This window comes from Mustela nigripes, unplaced genomic scaffold (assembly GCF_022355385.1).
Source record: "Mustela nigripes isolate SB6536 unplaced genomic scaffold, MUSNIG.SB6536 HiC_scaffold_75, whole genome shotgun sequence".
Lineage (NCBI taxonomy): Eukaryota > Metazoa > Chordata > Mammalia > Carnivora > Mustelidae > Mustela > Mustela nigripes.
In genome coordinates, this window is record NW_026739490.1 from 4,628,235 (window position 1) to 4,648,614 (window position 20,380).

The 20,380-nt window shown below is 41.6% G+C and overlaps 1 protein-coding gene across 3 annotated transcripts in view; it reads left to right on the forward strand.

Annotated features, from left to right (window-relative positions):
- Positions 1-20,380, forward strand: part of DNAAF9 (dynein axonemal assembly factor 9) — a 133,093-nt gene that overhangs the window by 98,179 nt on the left and 14,534 nt on the right. For all 3 annotated transcript variants that reach the window (XM_059386475.1, XM_059386476.1, XM_059386477.1), the window contains 3 exons: positions 7,807-7,844; positions 15,550-15,685; positions 18,020-18,106. In XM_059386475.1, the coding sequence (XP_059242458.1) occupies positions 7,807-7,844; positions 15,550-15,685; positions 18,020-18,106 (261 nt within the window). The remainder of the gene's footprint in view (positions 1-7,806; positions 7,845-15,549; positions 15,686-18,019; positions 18,107-20,380) is intronic.

Here is a 20,380-nt window from a genome sequence, read left to right on the forward strand (position 1 = left end):
TTAGTCCCTGCACATGGGCTATGGGCTATTATATTCCATGTGCAAGAGGTCCACGTGAAATAGAGTAAGAGAATTGTGGCACCCATGATCAAGGATGGAAAGATATTAAATAAAGTTAAACCCATTCCGTTAAAAAAAAAAAATTTAAATTAAATGGCCAGTGTTAAAGCCCATAAATTTTTTTAAAAAAGCAAAATTTTTTACATGGCCAGCTGTGGAAAATTTAAAATATGGCCACAGCCCTTTCCATCAACAGTTGAAGAGTTGAATCTACTTCTTACACTTTGAATTTGGGTTTGGGCACGTGACTTGCTTTGCTCATTGAGACATAAGAACCAAGTAATAAGCAGAGGCTTTTAAAGAATTTACACATTGGGGCTTGCACTCTCTTGCCTCTGAGAGCTGAGACCACCATATGAAGAAGCCTGGGCTAGGTTGATAAGAGGGTGAGAGATCACGTGGAGAGATAGGCCTAGCCATCCATCTCCCCAGCTGAGCTACCCCAAGCCAAAACAACTGCCCATCTAATCCACAGAATTATGAGGAATAAATACATCATTGTTATTTCAAGCCAATTTAGTTTTGGGCTGGTTTATTACATAGCAACAGTGTAGGAAAATTGGTACATTCGTATAGTATTGATAGAAATATAAAGTGATATAATGTATTTAAGAACAAATTTGGCCATTCCTTCCATTGCTAGAATTTTGTAGAGTTGTATTTGTACAAATGTTCAAAAGATATATATGTGTAGGGGAGTTTGTTTCAGACAGAATTCTTAATTCTAAATAGTAGAGCCTATTCCGGTATGTTTTAATGGAAAGGGATTTACTATAAGGACATTATAGCTTGCTGAGTCTCCGGGGTGGCCAGGCTGTATTGGCTAGGCAGCCAGGAGCAATGCTCAATCCTCTCAGGGCTTCCTTCCCCAGAAAATGGGGTCTGCTTACCATACATCCTCTCACTCACCTTGCTCACTGCCAGTGGGAGTCTTACAGTAATCTGGTTGGTAGAACATAGGTCGCATGCATGCACCAGACTGCAAGAAAGACTGGAAAAGTAGTTTTGTGCTATTTACAAAAGAGATGGACTTCCTAAGTTCAAGCCTAGGAAAGTTGTTTAGAAGTCCTGAACAGGCTGAAACATGACAGATATGCTATGCAATGTTCAAAACAACACCATTTATAATACCAGGGCACCTGGCTGGCTTAGTAGAGCATGTGACTCCTGATCTTGGGGTTGCGAGTTCAAGCCCACATTGGGTATAAAGGTTACTTAAAAAAATTAAAATATTGGGGCACCTGGGTGGCTCAGTGGGTTAATAAGCCCTTGCCCTCGGCTCAGGTCATGATCACAGGGTTCTGGGATCAAGCCTCACATAGGGTTCTCTGCTCAGTGGGGACTCTGGCCCACCCCACACCGTTGCCTGCCTCTCTGCCTACTTGTGATCTCTGTCTGTCAAATAAACAGTCTTATAAAAATAATTTTTTTAATCTTTATTTAAAAAAAAAAAACACCACTGTTTAGGCATGCCTGGGTGTCTCAGTTGGTTAAGTGTGCAACTTTTGATTTTGGCTTAGGTCATGATCTCAAGGGTTGTGAGATCGAACGCATCAGACTTCACACTCAGCATGGAGTCTGCTGGTCCCTCTCCCTCTGCTCCTCCCTTTACCTCTCTCTTAAATAAATAAATAAGTAAAATCTAAAAAAACAAAAAAACAAAAAAAACAACTGTTTATTATATTGAACTGGAAATAATCCAAATGCTCATTAGTAAGACTTAGACTGGTTAAATTTGGAGATAGTCATATAATGGAATACTATGCAAGCATTTTTTAAAAATGAAGTAGATGTCTATGTACTAACACATAACATCCACAATATTTTGTGAGGTGAGAAAAGTAAATTGCCAAAACAGTATGTATTTTTAAAATGTTTATTTGTATCTGTATAGAAACTAAGAGGACACATACCAGACTGCTAATAGTGGTTCCTTCTGGGAGATGGCCACTACCTTGGAGACAAGTTCTGGATAATGAGGAAACCATTTGAGATTTTTGTAGTATGCATGTGTGCTGCTTGTTAAAAAAAAAAAAAAAAAAAATATATATATATATATATATATATATATATATAAACAATTTTATTGAAGTATAATTCACATATCATAAAATTTACTCTTGTGAACTATACAGTTCAGGGGCTCAGTTGGTTAAGCAGCCAGCTCTTGATCTCAGGGTCATGAGCTCAAGCCCCACAACATGCCCCACATCCATCTCCATGCTGAGTGTGGAGCCTGCTTAAGATTCTCTCTCTCTCCCTCTGTCCCTCCACCATCTCCACTCATGCTCTCTCTGGCTGAAAAACAAAAACAAAAAAAACATATACCATTTAGTCAGTCCCCATTTCTTTCTCCACCCTACCCCTGGCAACTGTGAATCTACTTTCTGTGGATTTGCTTATTCCAGACGTTTCATATAAATGTAATCATGTAACATGCAGCCCTTTGTATCTGGCTTCTTTTACTTAGCAAAATGTTTTCACGGTTCATGTCTTTTTTTTTTAAGATTTTATTTATTTATTTGACAGAGATCACAAGTAGGCAGAGAGACAGGCAGAGAGAGGGGAGGAACCAGACTCCCTGCTGAGCAGAGAGCCCGATGCAGGGCTCGATCCCAGGACCCTGGGATCATGACCTGAGCAGAAGGCAGATGCTTAACCCACTGAGCCAACCAGGTGCCCCTCATGGTCCATGTTTTAGCATGTGTGAGTAACTTCATTCCTTTTAATAGCCAAATAATATTCCATTGTATGAATATACCACATCTTATTTATTCATTTTGGGGCTACTACAAATAATGCTGCTAGAAGCATTTGTGTACAAGATTTCATGTGGTCAGGGCGCCTGGGTGGCTCAGTGGGTTAAAGCCTCTACTTTCGGCTCAGGTTACGATCCCAGGGCTCTCTGCTTGGCAGGAAGCCTGCTTCCTTTCCTCTCTCTCTCCCTGCCTCTCTGCCTACTTATGATCTCTCTCTGTCAAATAAATAAATAAAATCTTTAAAAAAGAGAGAGAGATTTCATGTGGTCATGTTTTTATTCTCTTGGATATTTACCTAGGAGTAGAATTGCTGGGTCATAATGGTAATTGTACATTGAACCTTTAGGAACTGTTATCTAAACCCACTACAGCATTTACTTTCCCACCACAGTGTATGAGGGTTCCAGTTTCTCCACATCCTCACCAATACTTGTTGTTTTCTGTCTGTATTGTATAGAGTGGTATCTCCTTATGGTTTTACTTTGCATTTCCCTAATACTAATGATACTTAGCATCTTTTCATTGCTTATTGGCTACTTGTATGTCTTTTTTTTTTTATGGTAGAAAAGTCTATTAAATAATTTGCCCATTTTCAAATCGGGCTGTCTTTTTTTTTTTTTTTTTTTAAGTAATCTCTATACCCAACATGGGGCTTGAACTCATGACCCCAAGATCAATTGTTACATGCTCTGAACAGCATGTAACAACTGAACCAGCCATGCACTTTGGGTTGTTTCTTTTTGAGTTACAAGAGCGCTTCATATATTCTGAATCGAAGTCCTTCATAAGGTAATTTGATTTGCATAAATTCTCTCCCATGGATTATCTTTTTACTTTCTAGATGGTATCCTCTAGATCACAAAAGTTTTCTATTTTAATGAAGTCCAGTTTATTTTTTCTTTCATTGCTTGTGCTTACGATGTTATATCTAAGAAAGCATTGCTGAATCCAAGGTCACAAAGATTTATCCCAGTGTTTTCTTCTAAGCGTTTTATAGTTTTAATTCTTGGATTTCGACCTATCTTCCATCTTGAAATAATTTTTACATGCAGCATGAAGTAGGGGTTCAGCTTCATTATTTCAACATGATGATATCCAGCTGTCCCAGCACCATTTCTTGAAAAGACTTTTCCGTTGAATTGTCTTGGCACTCTTGTCAAAAACCAACTGACTATAAATGTGAAGGCTTATTTTTCTGGGCTCTCAGTTATATTCCACTGATAGACATGTCTGTCTTTATGCCAGTACCATGTTGTTCTGATTATTGTAGCTTTGTGGTAAGTTGTGAAATTGAGAAGTGAGAGTCCTTCAACTTTGTTCTTTTTCAAGATCGTTTTGACTATTCTGAGTTCCTTGCATTTCCATGTAAATTTAAGGATCAGCTTGTGAATTTGCAAGAAAAGACAACTGAGATTTTGGTAGGGATTGCAGTGAATTTATAGATCTGAGAAGTATTGCCGTCTTAAAAATACTGTCTTACAATCCAATACTGTCTTAAATCCTCATTTATTTAGGTCTTAAATTTCTTTCAGCAATGTTTTATAGTTTTCAGTGTACAAGTCTTATGGTTCCTTTGTTTAATTTATTCCTAACTATTTTGTTCTTCGTGATGTTATTGTAAATGGAATTGTTTTCTAAATACCATTTTTGTATTGTTCATTGCTAGTGTATGGACATGCAATTGATTTTTGTATATTGATTTTACATCATATGTTCTTGGCTGAACATATTAGTTCTGTTAGTGTTTTGTGTGTACTGTTTAGGATTTTCTATATATAAAAGCGTGTCATGAGTACACAGAGAGAGTGTTACTTTTTTCTTTCCAATCTGGATGCCTTTTATTTGTTTTTTGGCCTCATTCCCCTGACTAGAACCTCCAATATAATGAGTAGAAGTAGCAAGAGCAGACATACTGTCTTGTGCCTCATCTGAAAAGGAAAGCATCTAGTTTTTAACCATTAAGTATGGTGTTAGCTGTGGGCTTTATATTCCTTTTATAACAGGAAAAGATTTTTTGAGACTCTAAAACTTAATTCAGTTTTGGGGGGTTTTTTTGTAAAGTGTCTACCTTAGCAAAAATAAAATTTACATCATTGCTTCCAGACCATGGTTAAAACAGAAACAAAAACAGGTAGGAGCACAGTAGGGTGTCTTTTTCCATTCTGTGAGGTGGGGGTTAGTGTGGCTTCTTTAATTTAAGGGTGGGCTCAGTTTGGATTCGGGGTGGGTCTTTGTGAGATTGGTCTGGTGTCTTTATTCTAGTGGATTTCATTCAGTGAGTATCTGTTGGGTCTGCTGTGTGCCAGGGACCATTCTGATAATTGAGGGGGCCCCAAAGAACTAGTCATCCCAGATCTATGCTCATGTGGTAGCTACAGTTTTATAGATATGCATGTAGGAATTGTGGGGCCTATGTTTTGGGGCAGATTGGAGTAGTATTTACTAGAATTTTATATAAATCAGGTAATTGGTTGGTGCACTACGTAATGGAGGATATCATACTATGTGAGACTTATAATCACGGTCATTTCTGTTGAAGAGCTGGTCAATAACCTGTATATACATTGTATATATATTTTAATGAACTTGTCTTCTCTGTTTAAGAGTCCCGTGCCAGGCATTCTTCAAAAATACTACAATTAAAAAAAAAAAAAAAAAAACTACAGTTTAGTAAGGAGGATTATATGTAGAGAGGAAAAGCAAAGAGCCAACACTTGTTTTGGGCTATTTGTCTTGCACTGTGATTCTTACCCCTCTTAATCCTCAATATACCCCTTTAAGGTAGGCATCACTACCATGTTTTACCATGAGGAGCTGATGCTCAGAAAAGTTAAGTAGTTTTCCAAATGCAACACTAGTGACATGTGTCCAGTTAATCATGATTGAGGTAAGAAGTGCCATAACAAAAGATTTGATGCAATATTATAAGAATTATAAAGAAGTAATGATAACTCCTAGTTGGATTAGGAAAGAAAGCCAACATGAATTTGAAGGACAGAGATGCCAAAGATGCCAAAATATGAGAAATTGCATTCCATTTGTAGAGAGTCATCAATATGCGCAGTTCTGTGTAGCAGTCAGAGGTTTGAAGCGTAAGCTTCCAGCCTGTGATTGGATAAGAGGCCTTGAGAGAGAACGTTGCTTGTCTTGTTGAAGACATCTGTAGTGTGAATTGCTGAGGACTGCTGTGAGGAAGCATGCAGGATGCTGAGAGGGGCCTTTAAGGGCATATACTCTTAAGTCACAGGCACTGATGGGGACAAGCCCTTTCTAAGAATATATTTGCTATGTGTCAGGCCAGTCAGACTGAGTGCAGTGAAGTCCTTGAGTTCTGTTCTTGGGAGACTCTGGTGTAGAATGCATGTCTCTTACTTGTTCCAGGGCTCTTGATCTTGCTCAGAGCACATGGGGATTTCTCTGTCGAATTCCTCAGAAAGTATGAGGGACTCAGGCAAGACAACTACATCAGCAGTCCAAAGTGGTATTCATCCAGCTCACTTACCCATCAAATTTGGTTCCAGATGGTATTTTCAGAAAGCAAATAGAAGGATGAAAACTTGCTACCACAAAGGAGATTGCAGGAGAGAAATTCCCCCGTGGTGATTTGAACATCAATACTATCTGCACCTAGACCAGCAACAATTCAGAAGTGTGGCTTCAGCAAGCATCTCATTTGTAGGGAAAGAAAACATGGGAGCTCTGTGGTGCTAAACAGACCTGGGTCCTTATGTAAGCCCTCCCACTTCTTAGCTTCGTGTGAGGCCTTGGGCAAAGTGCTTAGACTGCTTAGCTATCATAAACCCACCCACTCTTCGCAGCTTGTAAGTATCTGAGGCATGGAGTAGACATGAGGACAGAACAAGACCGAGCATGAAAACCGCTCGCACAGTACCCCGCCCAGAGGAAGAACTTGGTAAAAGGCATTTATTCTCATTCATATTAGCTGTCTTTCCTGAGAAGGGTACTATGATGCTTCAGGAGTTTAAAAGCACTGGAGAGTGTGAGTTTTTCTCTGAAAAGTTTTTCTTAGTTAATTAGCTCACACTTTGAATCAGTCACTCTCACCTGCTTCATCTGTGATCCAATTAGTTTCCTGCTATCCTTTCACCATTAGAGCTCAGAGTAAGGTTGAAGGGGAACTGGGAATCTAGCATGCACATAAAGAGAGGCATGGTAACTTTAGTACCGAAGACCCTTGGCAGAGTTAAGGGAATATAATATTTCTCATTTTCCCTTGAAACTTCCCCTTTATGGTCAGGACAGTGTCTCTTTTAAAAAAACAAAAAAAAACTTTCTTTTCTGTTTCCTATAGAGTTTAGGCCTGTATCCCATCTTCAACATTACATCAAGAGTTGGCCACATAAGGCTACTTCTGTGAGGTCCTGGCTTAGAGAGCTTTGGTTCAAATCTATGAAAAATGATTTTTTTAATAAAGATTTTATTTATTCATTAGAGAGAGAGAGAACACAGCAGGGGGAGAGGCAGGGAGAGAAGGAGAAGCAGACTCCTCGCTGAGCTAGGAGCCCAATTCTAGGATCAATTCTAGGATCCTGGGATTATGACCTGAGCCAAAGGCAGACGCTTAACCATCTGAGATACCAGGCACCCCGAAAACCAATTCTTTTTTTTTTTTTTTTTTTTTTTGGTATTTATTTATTTGCCAGAGAGAGAGAGAGAGAAAGAGAGCAAGTGAGCACAGGCAGGCAGAGTGGCAGCGGAGGCAGAGGGAGAAGCAGGCTCCCTGCCGAGCAAGGAGCCCAGTCTGGGACTCGATCTCAGGATGCTGGGATCATGACCTGAGCAGAAGGCAGCCACTTAACCGACTGAGCCACCCAGGTGTCTCCGAAAACCAATTCTTAATGCTTAGTACTGCCTACCACTTGCCCCTTTGAATAAGTCAGCTTGGATACATTTTTGTGGAAAATAATAAATAACAATTCTGACATTAATGGTTTTTAAATATTTCTTTCTTTTTTTTCCCCTCTAGATTTCTCTTTCCTAAATGTCTTGACCAGTGTTCACAAGGTAAGCAGTATGTTTTACTTCCTACTTCTGCATGCCTTTCAAATTCTGTTTAGATGCAACAGACTTTTCTTCACACTCCTTCCTCCCATTCAAAAGTCTGAAACAAACAAAATTCATCCAGGGAAATCTTTGACGTCTTTTTCTTTCTTTCTTTCTTTCTTTTTTTTTAAGATTTTATTTATTTATTTGACAGAAAGAGAATGAGGGGAAACACAACTAGGGGGAAAGGGAGAGGGAACACAGAGGGGAGAGGGAGAAGCAGACTCCCCATGGATCAGGAAGCCTGATGTGGGGCTTGATCCTGGGATCATGACCTGAGCCACCCAGACACCCTGACATCTTTTTCTTTTATCATATTTGATAGGCAGATTTCTTCCTGAGTTTCTCTCTTAAGATGTTAAGCTGTCATGACAATAGCTTTCCTGAGCGGAGCTTAAGTCCATCTTAATATCAGTGGATTGAAAAGGTACTAGGTATTCCTAGCCTTTGGATCAACAAGATTTTGATGCACTTCTCTCCCATCAGTGCACAGTATAGTCCAGTAGGACCTTCTCCTTTAATACCCTCCTATATGCACTGGAATTTTCCACACCTCCTTGGTAGCATTTAGAAAATTCCACCCATCCAGTAGGTTACATTTGACCTTGCATTGTCCTCCGTTCTGGTAACCCTGGAAGCAGCACTTTTTAGTCATATTAACTATGGTGCCTAGAGACCCAGAATAAATTCTGAATTTCCTGCAGTGATGATAAAATGCTCATTGTTGTCAGAAGACCTGGGGTCTGAGCTTCCTGAGCCAGCCCAGCAAGAAGAAATCAGACAGAAGAAAATAACTTGGTGTCCCCAGCACAGTTTTACCCTGCTGATCCCATTACCAGTCCGCAGGGAGCGGAGACAACTGAGTATACCAGAGCTATTGTCTTGGGAAACAGCTGAGCTGGGTGCTGTGCAGGGCAGGGGCCAGGTAACTGGAGGGAGGAATGTGTGTGTTGGACTGACACACCAGGGAGTCTCAAGTCTAACTTTTAGAGGCCTTTGTTGCTTTCCAGGCACTGTACCTCAGAAGCAGAGTGGGATAGAGGTGGCTGGGTCCACTCACAGTATCCAGTCCAGGTAGATGAAGATTTTATGGAGGTTGGGTCTGTGAAATGTGGAACATCTAGGATCACTCTCTGGTCCTTGAATATATGTTTGCAAGTCATGGTCAAAGCCAAGGGTGTGGGTTATAGTCACCCCCTGTCCACCACATGATTATTGCCATCCTAATGCACCTTGGCTCCTTGGCACTTTCTACCTCCGTGCTCCTTTGTTTTTTTGCACACAAAGCACAGCTGGTTAGACTCCCCTGGCTGAGAGCCTTGGGAGGTGCTCTCTCTTCATTGTCCATGAACCTGGGCCAGTATTACAGGAGGAAAGCCCATTTAGGCCAAGACAGACTGGATTCTCTCTGGCACTTGGCAAACAGATTTCATTAACACTGCTTCCTTACTTAGTGTTCAAAGGCAACTTGTGTCAGATTCTGTGCATATGTACAGATAAGGATGTGATCAGATGTGGGCAGATGACCTTGGGGCCAGAGATAATGTTTTTCTGAACTCCAAAGGACTTATAGAGTAACAGTATCTTAGTAATTATCTTCCTCTTGCATCTTGGCCCAAAGGACCCTATGAACTGGTCTGACCTGGCTCACCACGGGCATGGGCTATCCAGGGAGGGAGGAAATAAAAGGCAAGTATTTCTTTTATCCTCAGAGATTTGGTGGCTAGCCTGGCAATGGGATCTGCCACCAGTAGACAAACACTTCATGTCCCAAGGGAGCATGTTGCCTCCCTTTGCTCCTGTTCATGGGTCAAGCTCCCTGATTCATTGCTTTTACACAAAGGATTGTTTTACAATGAGAAAAGGACTATATCACAGCCCCAAGATGATGTGTGTTACAGAAATCCAAGGATTAGGAAATAATCTCAAGAGTTTAAACAGCAAACAAGACTCAGTATAATGCTGATTGGAGAGAAGAACAAAGACTTTTTACTACCATGTCCTGCCTTTAGTATCTATAGGTAGATAAAACAAACTTTGCTTTCTCCTGGGCTTCTGAAAGCCTTTAGCCCAGACTGGGACAGTCAGACTTAAGAGGTTGTTTCCCCAGTCGGGGGAATGGGCAGGCCAGGCTCTCCACTCACTCACATCCCAGACTGGTAGGACTGTGGCCAAATGTGGGTATCCATTCTTTGACACAGAGCATAAGGAAGCTCCTGGTCCAAGCAAGATGAAACCACCCACAGTGGCCTCTTCACCCTGTGCTCCAGATTACTGCTATACCTGCCTCCCAGCTGGCATTTCCTCTTGGCAGGTGGTAGTTTGCATAGCTGGCCTAAGGAATGCTGAGGATAATCCTTTTGCTTGTTTCCCTATAAACCAAAGCCCCTTTTCTGTGTCCAATTCATGACCTAGTATCCCAACCCCCCCAGGGTTTATTTACATGATATTCATGAGGCAGACAGGACTTTGGGCAAGGTGTCCATCAGAGATCCAGAACCCAGCCTTTTCCTGAATAGGCCAGATCTATGCTTGTGACCCTGGCACACAGCACTTAGGTTGTCACTTTTGCACTAGTCTGATTCTCCAGTTTCTTTTGCCCAAGAAGATACTAAACAGAGTCCTAGGGCCTTTATTATAGGTCTTCATTCAGCTTTCGCTGACTCCTCACTGCGAGATCCATCACAGCCGTTCTTGTCTTCTACTCCTGGAAATCTCATGGAACTCTTGCAGGATCCAGCTCCCATGTTTGCCACCTCTGGAATGTGCTGAGCCTTCTAGAACTCTGCTTTGCCACATTCTGGGCCTGACCTCCTGACCTTGCCTCACTGTGTTTCCAGAGGCCCCAGTCCGGCCCAAGTGCAGCTATAGGACATGAATTATAATAAGAGAAGCCTGGAAGTGCACAGACTAAGCAGGGACCTAGCAAGGATACTGGTAGTCTGAACTAGACAGTGGTAGCAAGGACTGATAATGGATCATGGGTCCAGGAGCTGTTTAGCCCTGACCAGGCCTAGAGGAGAACTTGGGTGCCTCCACAGCCCACATCTGGGGTACTGGGCAGCCTTTCACTGAGTGACAGGAGGAGGTAGAGCTGCACTCACCCCTTGGGTGTCAAGGAAGGCTGTTGAGGAAACTCACCCTTGAATCCTGAGAGGTCTCTCAAGCTCTGTGCAGAGGCCTCAGGTCACCTTACTAGCTGAGCACTAACAGACACCTGAGAATAGGACCTATATCTCAGAACCAAGGAACTGATACATCCCCAAACTGTCCAAAAACACTTAGGAAGGAGGTTCTGTGTTCAGCAGGTGAGTTGCAAGTCCTAGTGTCTGTGGTCCCAGTCACATGGTGTAACCTTCCTATGTATCCTTTCCCCATAGTAACATGTGACCATTAACATGAAGCTCCTAATCCCTGCTCCCTGGTCATGAATTGAATGCATCTAGACAATTTGCGAAGTTAGATTCAGTCTTTTTAGCATTTTTGGAACATTTTTTTCCATTAGTATAAGTGGTGAAAGGAAGGAAGTATCATTTACTTCTGCCTCAGACTAGAGGCAGGAGCCAAGGATTCTGAAAGTTGCCTTCCATCTAGTGATGGCCATTCATCTAAACCATGAACTAGGCAGCCTTTACTGGTGGAGTCACATGACCTAGCTTCCTGCTGATGCCACAGCCACCCTTGTCTGTCTGAGAAATGGCTCAGTCCAGGCCCCTCAATGTCCATGTAGAGGTCTCATTCTTAGGCTGTTGCTCCACTGACAATGAGGTGATGGTAATGGCGGTGGCCATAAGTTGTATTTAATGAGCTCTTACTATCTGTAGGCCCTGTGATAAATATTTAGTGATAACCTGTAGGTTTGTGTTACTGTTCCCATCTAACAGAGGAAGAAATTTGGCTCAGAGAGAAGGATGAGCAATTGCCCCTGATATCATTCATTAGTAATTAGTAGAGCCCCACATTTAAACTCATGGTCTGCCTGGCTCTAAAACCCATGCTTTAGTTTTTACATTATGTTATCCTTTTATATATATGAAGAAGGTAAATACGACTGTGAGTCCTGTATTTTAAATACCACCTGTGTTATTCTTTGGAGCTTTTATAATTTAGAGAAGGGGAGAGAACAGGATTGCATGAGGGAAGGATTGAGATGGTAAGGTAATAGAGAAGATTTTAATGAAAAAGAAAGCTTTACCAAAATTAAAAAGTTAAAGAGCTTAAGTAAAAAAAAAAAAACAAAAACAAAAAACAAGGTTCAGAACCATATACACACTTTGACTTGTGGATACACAACTTATCCTTGAAGAAGATCTGAGAATCTGATAATGGCAATTGCCTCCAGGGAGGGAAAGTAGGTGGCTGAGGAGGGAGGGATTTATTTCCCCTATGAATCCTTCTTTGCATTGTTGTGTTTTGCCCTCAAAAACTAAATACATCTGGGGCGCCTGGGTGGCTCAGTTGGTTAAGCAACTGCCTTCGGCTCATGTCACGGTCCCCGAGTCCCAGGATCAAGTCCCGCATCAGGCTCCCAACTCCATGGGGGGTCTGCTTCTCCCTCTGACCTTCTCGCCTCTCATGCTCTCTCTCACTGTCTCTCTCTCAAATAAATAAATAAAATCTTAAAAAAAAAAAAGAAAACTAAACACAGCTGATTTTTTTTTTCAAACTAAACACTCAGCTGAATTAAATAGTATTCATACAGAGTCCTCTATACCAAATATTCATTATTAGGATCCTACAATTACAAGGTTACTTAGGACAGCTGAAGTCTCTCTATGATTCAGAAATAATCTCCTATGGGGTGCCTGGGTGGCTCAGTGGGTTAAAGCCTCTGCCTTCGGCTCAGGTCATGATCCCAGAGTCCTGGGATCGAGCCGCACATCGGGCTCTCTGCTCAGTGGGGAGCCTGCTTCCTCCTCTCTCTGCCTGCTTGTGATCTCTGTCAAATACATAAATAAAAAAAAAATCTTAGAAAAAAAAAAAGAAAGAATCACCTATGAACTGATCATTTATAAAAGCTAGCCTCTACTACTAAAAAGATTTTAATCTTAGATATAGAAATGATAACACCCACAAGAATTCTGTTATAAAATAGAATATAAATGTTGAAAATCTTAAAATCCTATAAATGAGGTTCTATTTAACAAAGAATTGGGAGGCAGCAGGAGATTCTCTACATCTTCCAAAGTGAGACATTAATAAAGTTTAGAGCTGTAAAATCAAGTTATAAAGAGTAAGTTATACTCTTAGTATACAGTTAGTTTTAAAGATATACACGGGAGAGACTAAAATTACTTACTCTTGACCAACAAGAATGTGATGGCAAAGTAGGAAGAACACTTCAAAATATGCCAGTTTCCCCATCTGTCATATAGAAAAGCCAATAGGCATTGTCTAAAAGTGATATTATAAGAAATAGTGATTTAGATCTACCAAACAGCTATAAGGGTCGGGGGTGGCGAGGGGGTGCCTGGATGGCTGAATCAGTTAAGTGACTGATTCTTGATTTTGGCTCAGGTCCTGATTTCAGGGTAATGAGATCCAGCCCGGCTTCAGGCTCTGCACTCAGCCCAGAGTCTCCTTAAGACACACACACACACTCTCTCTCTCTCTCTCTCTCTCTCTCTTTCTTTCTCTCTCTCTGGGTTACTCATTTGGTTAAGCAGCCAACTGTAGGTTTCAGTTCAGGTCAGGATCTCACTGTCCTGGGATTGAGCCACCCACTGGGCTCTGCACTCAACAAGGAATCTGCTTCAGGATTCTCTCTCCCTCTGCTTCTCCAGCTACTCTCTTTCTCTTGTGCATGCACCCTCTCTCTTCAATGAATAACTAAATCTTTTTAAAAAAAATTCTCCTTCCCTCTGCCCCACCTCCTGTGCTCACTCACTCACACTCTCTAAGATAAATAAATACATCTTTTCTTTAAAAATTAGAAAAAGAACAATTTTTTAATCTTTTTTTTTTTAAGATTTTATGTATGTATTTGACAGAGAGAGGGAGAGAGAAAGAGCACAAGCCGGAGGAGCAGGAGAGGGAGAAGGAGGCTCCTCACTGAGCAGGCAACCCGATGCAGAGCTTGATCCCAGGACCTTGGGATCATGACCTGAGCTGAAGGCAGACACTTAACTAATTGAGCCACCCAGGCACCCCAAGCACAAGAGATTTCTTAAAAAATAGTTTATATTTAAAAAGATTGAGGGACGCCTGGGTGGCTCAGTTGGTTGGACAACTGCCTTTGGCTCAGGTCATGATCCCGGAGTTCCGGGATCGAGTCCCACATTGGGCTCCCGGCTCCATGGGGAGTCTGCTTCTCCCTCTGACCTTCTCCTCGCTCATGCTCTCTCTCACTGTCTCTCTCTCAAATAAATAAAATCTTTAAAAAAAATAAAAATAAACAGATTGAATCTGTAAAAGAGATCTAGCTGCTGGTATGTTAAAGTGAAATCACGGGGTTACAGTTAACAAAATCCAGACTGACAGAAATTTACAGGGTACAGCTTTTCAGCAAATAAATTACAAAGAAATGAGGAGACACTGCAGATTGAAAGAGAATTATGAGATATATCAAAGAAAAATTGTGTGGATTTTGGTTCCTAGTTTGAAAAATTGGAGAAAACATTCGTGAGACAGAGAACATAGACTATATTTCTTATATTGAAGAATCTATTGTTAATTATTCTTTTTTTAAGGATCCATATCTTATGGAGATAGATGCTGACATATTTTTGGATGAAATAATAGGATGTCTGTTATTGACTTCAAAATCACCCAGGGGAAAGGGAAAAAGGCTGGCATATGATATGGAAGAAATGCAGTTAGCCAAGTGTTCTTAATTCTTTAAGGGTGATGGGCACATGGGAGGTTATTGTACTACTTTTAAAATTTTTGCATATGTTTGAAATTTTCACAGTATTAATAAGTGAATAAAAATGGTTGAATAACAAAAATGCAAGTGATCTTATGGTGGAAATGGTGTATACACTCTGATCGTAACGATCTCAAAACAGGAATGAGTATGGAGGAGGTATTGTATTTATTCTGGTGTGGTAGGATGTGAAAACTTCCCTGATTTCCAAATTCTCTGTAACATAGATTTTCCTTATATATTTTCATGAAAGCTTGGGAGGGATTGTTACCTACTCCACAACCCCTCATTGCCTGCACTACTCTTCCTTACTGTATGACTATGTGAATATCTGTGTTAGCACTTATCTTAGACTTGTAGGTCCGTGTGACTGACTCCTTGCCTGTGCACTCACTCTTTGAGAATCTAATGGTGAGTGCCTGACATATGGTTAGTGCTTGGTAAGTGTCTGTGGTCTAAACTGGTGACGCTGTCTGGCACAAGTTCCAGAAGAGGTTAAGGACAAGGGATGTGGAAAGGGCCCTTTGATAAAGAAGCTCCAAGGAGAGCTTCCACCTGGAGAGCAGAATTGAGAAAGTAGAGGAGGTTAAGAAGGGAGGCAGCTACAGGCCTGAGGCCATTCACTCCAAGGAGTGGCAGTGACAGACAGGGGGAGGAGGTGTTGGGGGTCAGAGGTATCCTGGTAACATAAGAGGGCTCCTGGAAGGGATGGCTAGGGAGGGAGCAAAGGCTCACACTGTGTGGGCTCTCAGCCCCGATCAGGACTCTGAAGGCTGAACGATTCTTGGTTTTATTCCCCAGGCCTGGTGAGTAACATCGTGTTCACCAGTCACACCACGGAGCAGAGGCACCCTCTCCTTGTCCAGCTGCAGAGTCTCATCAGGGCTGCCAATCCTATTGCAGCTTTCATTCTTGCAGAAAATGGGATTGTTACCAGGTAACCTTACCAAGTTTACTTCACCCAGTAGGACCAGCCACTTCCTCAGATACAGCACTCTGACTGTGGCCCACAGGATCTTTCTCTTGCACATTTATAAAAATGTGCTTTTGATGGTCTGTAAAAATCAGCAAGAGGACCCCATGTGTCAGTATCTTGTATGTTTTGAGATGTTTGTTTTGTTTAAGATTTTTTAAAAGATTTTACTTATTGAGAGAGAGAGAGCACGAGCAGAGGGAGGGGGAGAATCCCAAGCCAACTCCATGCTGACTGTGGAGCCTGACATAGGGCTATCTCATGACCATGAGACCATAACCTGATCTGAAATCAAGAGTTAGAGGCTTAACTGACGGAGCCACCCAGCTGCCCCAAGATTTTATTTTTAAGTATCCTCTGCACCCAAGATGGGGCTCAGACTTAACAACCCTGAGATCAAGAGTTGCATGCTCTACCAACAGAGCTAGCCAGGTGCCTCAAGATATTTTCTGTAGATGCATCACATTTTCATGCATTAAAGGATGAAGTCAAGACTCTATCAATATTCCTGTGTTAAGATGTGAAAGAAATGGCATAGAGAAATGACTTTTTTACTTCATGGACTTGGGTCCAAATTTTAAACTAGAAAATAGAGAATTGATGACTTTGTGTGTATGGACCTGTATGAAGAGAAAACATCTGGTCATACAGCACATTTATTTGCTCTACAAAGATATACCAAAATGTATATGCTTTTTATATAATTTTCACTTTGAGCAATGTAAATATTTTACATATTCAGAAATTAACAAAGAGGGATAAAACTAAATAAAACAAAAAAGTGAACCATCTCTATATCAAAGTAATAACAACCACACACACAGCAGTTAATTTAAGTAACTTTTAAACATAATCCTCTGTTAGAGCCCTGATTCAAACAACATCATTGTTAGATAAAAAAGATGATCGATAAGAAGTGGGAAAATTGAAGAAAAACCCTGTGAATGGTGGATTTGAATTGTGGGTGTCAGCATAAATTTATTATTTCAAGAAAATGTTTATTTCCTAGCTCTTCCCATGGAAAGGGACCAGAAATACTAATACCACAGTAGAATAAACACTCCCACCTCTAGATCCTGGTTTCTACATACCCGTCCCCAGTACAAGGTATCAGGACTCCTTGAAGAATTGGCTGATTGCAGGTCTAGGGCAGGGAAAGTACAGGTGAGCCTAGTACATTTTATGCTAAAAAAGCAAGGAGGGGGTACTCAAAGATTAGTAGAGATTGGTCAAAAGGATGCCAGAGCCAGCTCAAAAGCTCCCACTAGACAAATTTGGGACAACTTAAGCATAAGAGAAAAACAAATGTAACAACAAATTATATATAACACATGGAATAAAAATGAGTCCATGGTGATACTAAAAAAATGAGGAGGGGCAGGACAGTAAAGCTCTCTTTACACTAATAAATAAGGATTTATTGAACTAGTTATTTTATAACTGTTAGTATAATATAATAATTGATTTAGGCAAGAATCATCAGTGGATACTAAGAGCTAGGTGACAGATTGTTAATGAAAAGGACATTAACTGGTCACAAAGTATCACTCCATGGCCTGCTTATTGCTTATGATGAGGGGAAAGTACCTTCACAGTAGAGAGATCTAGTAGACATGACATCGACCAAATGATTAAACTTAGACCAATAAGTGGACAAACTGACATCATGTGCCTCCTTCATATGATACCTGGGGAAGGACACATCACCTGGGTATTAATCTTACCAATAATGTCTAACTGAATCTAATCATAAGGAAACAACCAGACAGATCCACATTGTAGTAGGACACAGGACAGCTGGCATGTACTCTTTAAAAATGTCAACTCTGTAAAAAAAAATTTGGAAGAATTACTCTACATTAAAGGAAAATAAAGATTATAAACTCAGTAAGCAGTGCTTGATTGGATCCTGGGTCCCCTCTCTGGCAAAACAGGGAAAACTTGAAAATGGATTAGATCAGTACTCCTCCAACTCTAATGTGCTATAGATCTCTTAGGGATCTTCTGATTCGGCAGGTGGAGTGGGGCCAGGGATTTTGTGTTTCTGATGAGCTTCTAGATGATACCGGCACTGCTGGTCCACAGTATTAAGTTCCTTGGGTATAATAATAGTATTGTTCTAAAAGAGAATGTCCTTGTTCTTAGGAGAGGGAGGCATACTGAAGGATTTAGGTGTGCAGTAACAGAAAAAAGAAATGCATATGTGCTTGTGCATCTGTGGGGGTGGGTAGGAAGCAAACTGGGCAGGTTAAGATTGATCATCCTAATTAACCTGGGTTTTTCTGTATGCTTTCAAAGGAATGAAGACATTGAGCTGATTCTCTCAGAAAATAGTTTTTCGAGTCCTCAGATGCTACGGTCACGATATTTAATGTACCCTGGCTGGCAAGTATCATCATTGAAAAGTAGCTAAGATTTCTTTGTAAATGCAATGATGTATTCATTTACAGAAAAAGGAAGAAAGAAAGAAGAGAAGGAAGGGAGGAAGAAAAAAGAAATTTCAGGTGTTCTGCAAGGGTGACAGTGGCAGCTGGATGGCCTGCCATGTCCCAGCAGCTGCTGGTCTTGCTAGGAGCCCAGTGCTCCATACATCTTGGGCTCCAACTTGGGAGCCTTGCTGTATGTTGAGACTTAGGGAGTGGCTCTGTGGGCACCAAGAACATCATGTTCTTTGTTTCTTCTAGCCTCTATTGAGGGTGAGGTGGCTGGCATGGATCCAAGTAGTTACAGCCTTCCCAGATGAGAGTCACTCCTGAGAATACAGTCAGTCCTCTGGGTGGGGGGGGTCCCACCTGAAAGGTAGGTTCCCTGCTGTTGTGGCCCGGGGGATGTTTATTCTCTCCTGGCAGCCTCACAACATGTGAACCTCTCCTCCAAAAGGGAGTGGAGGAGGAAAGACAGTGCCAAGGGCACTGTAGTCGTATTAGTGCCAGCATCACTTGAGCACCCACTTTGTGCTTCACATTGTTCTAAGCTCTCCAGGACAGTAGCCATCAGCCGTATTTGGCTATTTAATAAAATGTAAATTAATAAAAATTAAGTAAAATTGGTCTCTCAGTCATACAAGCTACACTCCAAGTGCTCATTAGTTACCTGTGGCCAGCAGCTACCACATTGGACAGTGCAGATCCAGAACATTTCCATCATTACAGAAAGTTCTATTGGACAGTGCTACCCGAAGAGCTCTACCTGTTTTGTGTTACCTCATTAATCCTCAACCCAAGCCGGCAAGGTAGACTCCATTATTTCCCTCCTTTTTAAGGATAATGTAAGTGAGGCAGCAAGGAGTTAAATGTTGTTTCAAATTCATATGGCTAATAAGTGAAAGAGCTGCATATCTAACCCAGCTCATGTGGCTCCAGAGCCCGTATGCTCAGCTGCCGTGCTGCGCGTGTTCCTGTATAGAATGGATAACTGTTTCCGAGGTTCAAGGGAAGACAATTACCAAAGCTTGGCCAGAAGTATTCTCCTGTTGATTTGGATTATCTTTGTTTTCCTTACTCATTCATTTCCCCAGACACCTTTCTATGTCCTCCACACCACTCCTTATGTCCTCAGTATTTTATACCAGCAAAGAACTGATTTGTACTATGCTGGTAAAACAAACAAGTCCAATATGTGAAACTGAAGATTTTTAGGCATATTCTAGAAGTAACCTCTGAGTTAGATCATACTTGCTTAAACCATAGGTGAGTGGATCATCCCTTACGCCTGAACGAGAAAGTTATATCTTAGCTAAAAAGAAACGGTAGAGCTTCTGGGTTAAACCTTCCTCTTCCGTGACTGGGGCTACTGACCCTTCTCCTGCCACACCTCTGGGCCTGGTGCGGAGATTCCTGCTGTCTCCACCTAGTGCCTAGGGAAGCACCCATTCTGTAGTCCATGGTGACTCATTCTGGTCACTGTGCACATGAACTTAGCTCAGGGCACAGATCCTGGAGGCAGAATGATCCTAGAGAGAGCCACGTATAAAGTGTTCATTAGAAGACTCTGTGAATCTAAAGTCTGAAGCCTTCTCTTTACCAGGAAGATCAGCTCTTGTAGAGAATCGGAGTTGGAGGGGCCTTACAATCACCCTTTGGCTCCTCTCCCTTCTGAGTTCCTTCCTAGGAATCAGATATTTTCATCTTTTAACAAGATGGCAGCCATCAGACTCCTACTCATCCCTATATATTTTCCCCCCTTCCTCACTGAGTCAGGGCCCACTCAGAGTGAATAGGGTTTAGCTCTAGATGTGCTTGCTCTGTGCTCTGCATATTCTCAACCATTCCCCTCCCACAACCCTCTCTGTGCTCCTCTACCCCACCGCACCCCCTTTTCCTCTGGTAGAAGGCTTGTTTCTAGTCTAGCGGGAAACCTTCACTCTTTTCTTGGCCCCTCCCAATTTCCCTAAGGATTCAGGCTCTAAACAAAGAAGCCAGAGAGGCCAGTGGTCTTCCATATCTTGGGAGAGGGCAGGAAGAATTTATCAGTACTGCAAAAATGTTATACCAGCACCTTACTTTAAAGAAAGCATAATGAGGGGCACCTGGGTGGCTCAGTGGGTTAAGCCGCTGCCTTCGGCTCAGGTCATGATCTCAGGGTCCTGGGATCGAGTCCCGCATCGGGCTCTCTGCTCAGCGGGGAGCCTGCTTCCTCCTCTCTCTCTCTCTCTCTCTC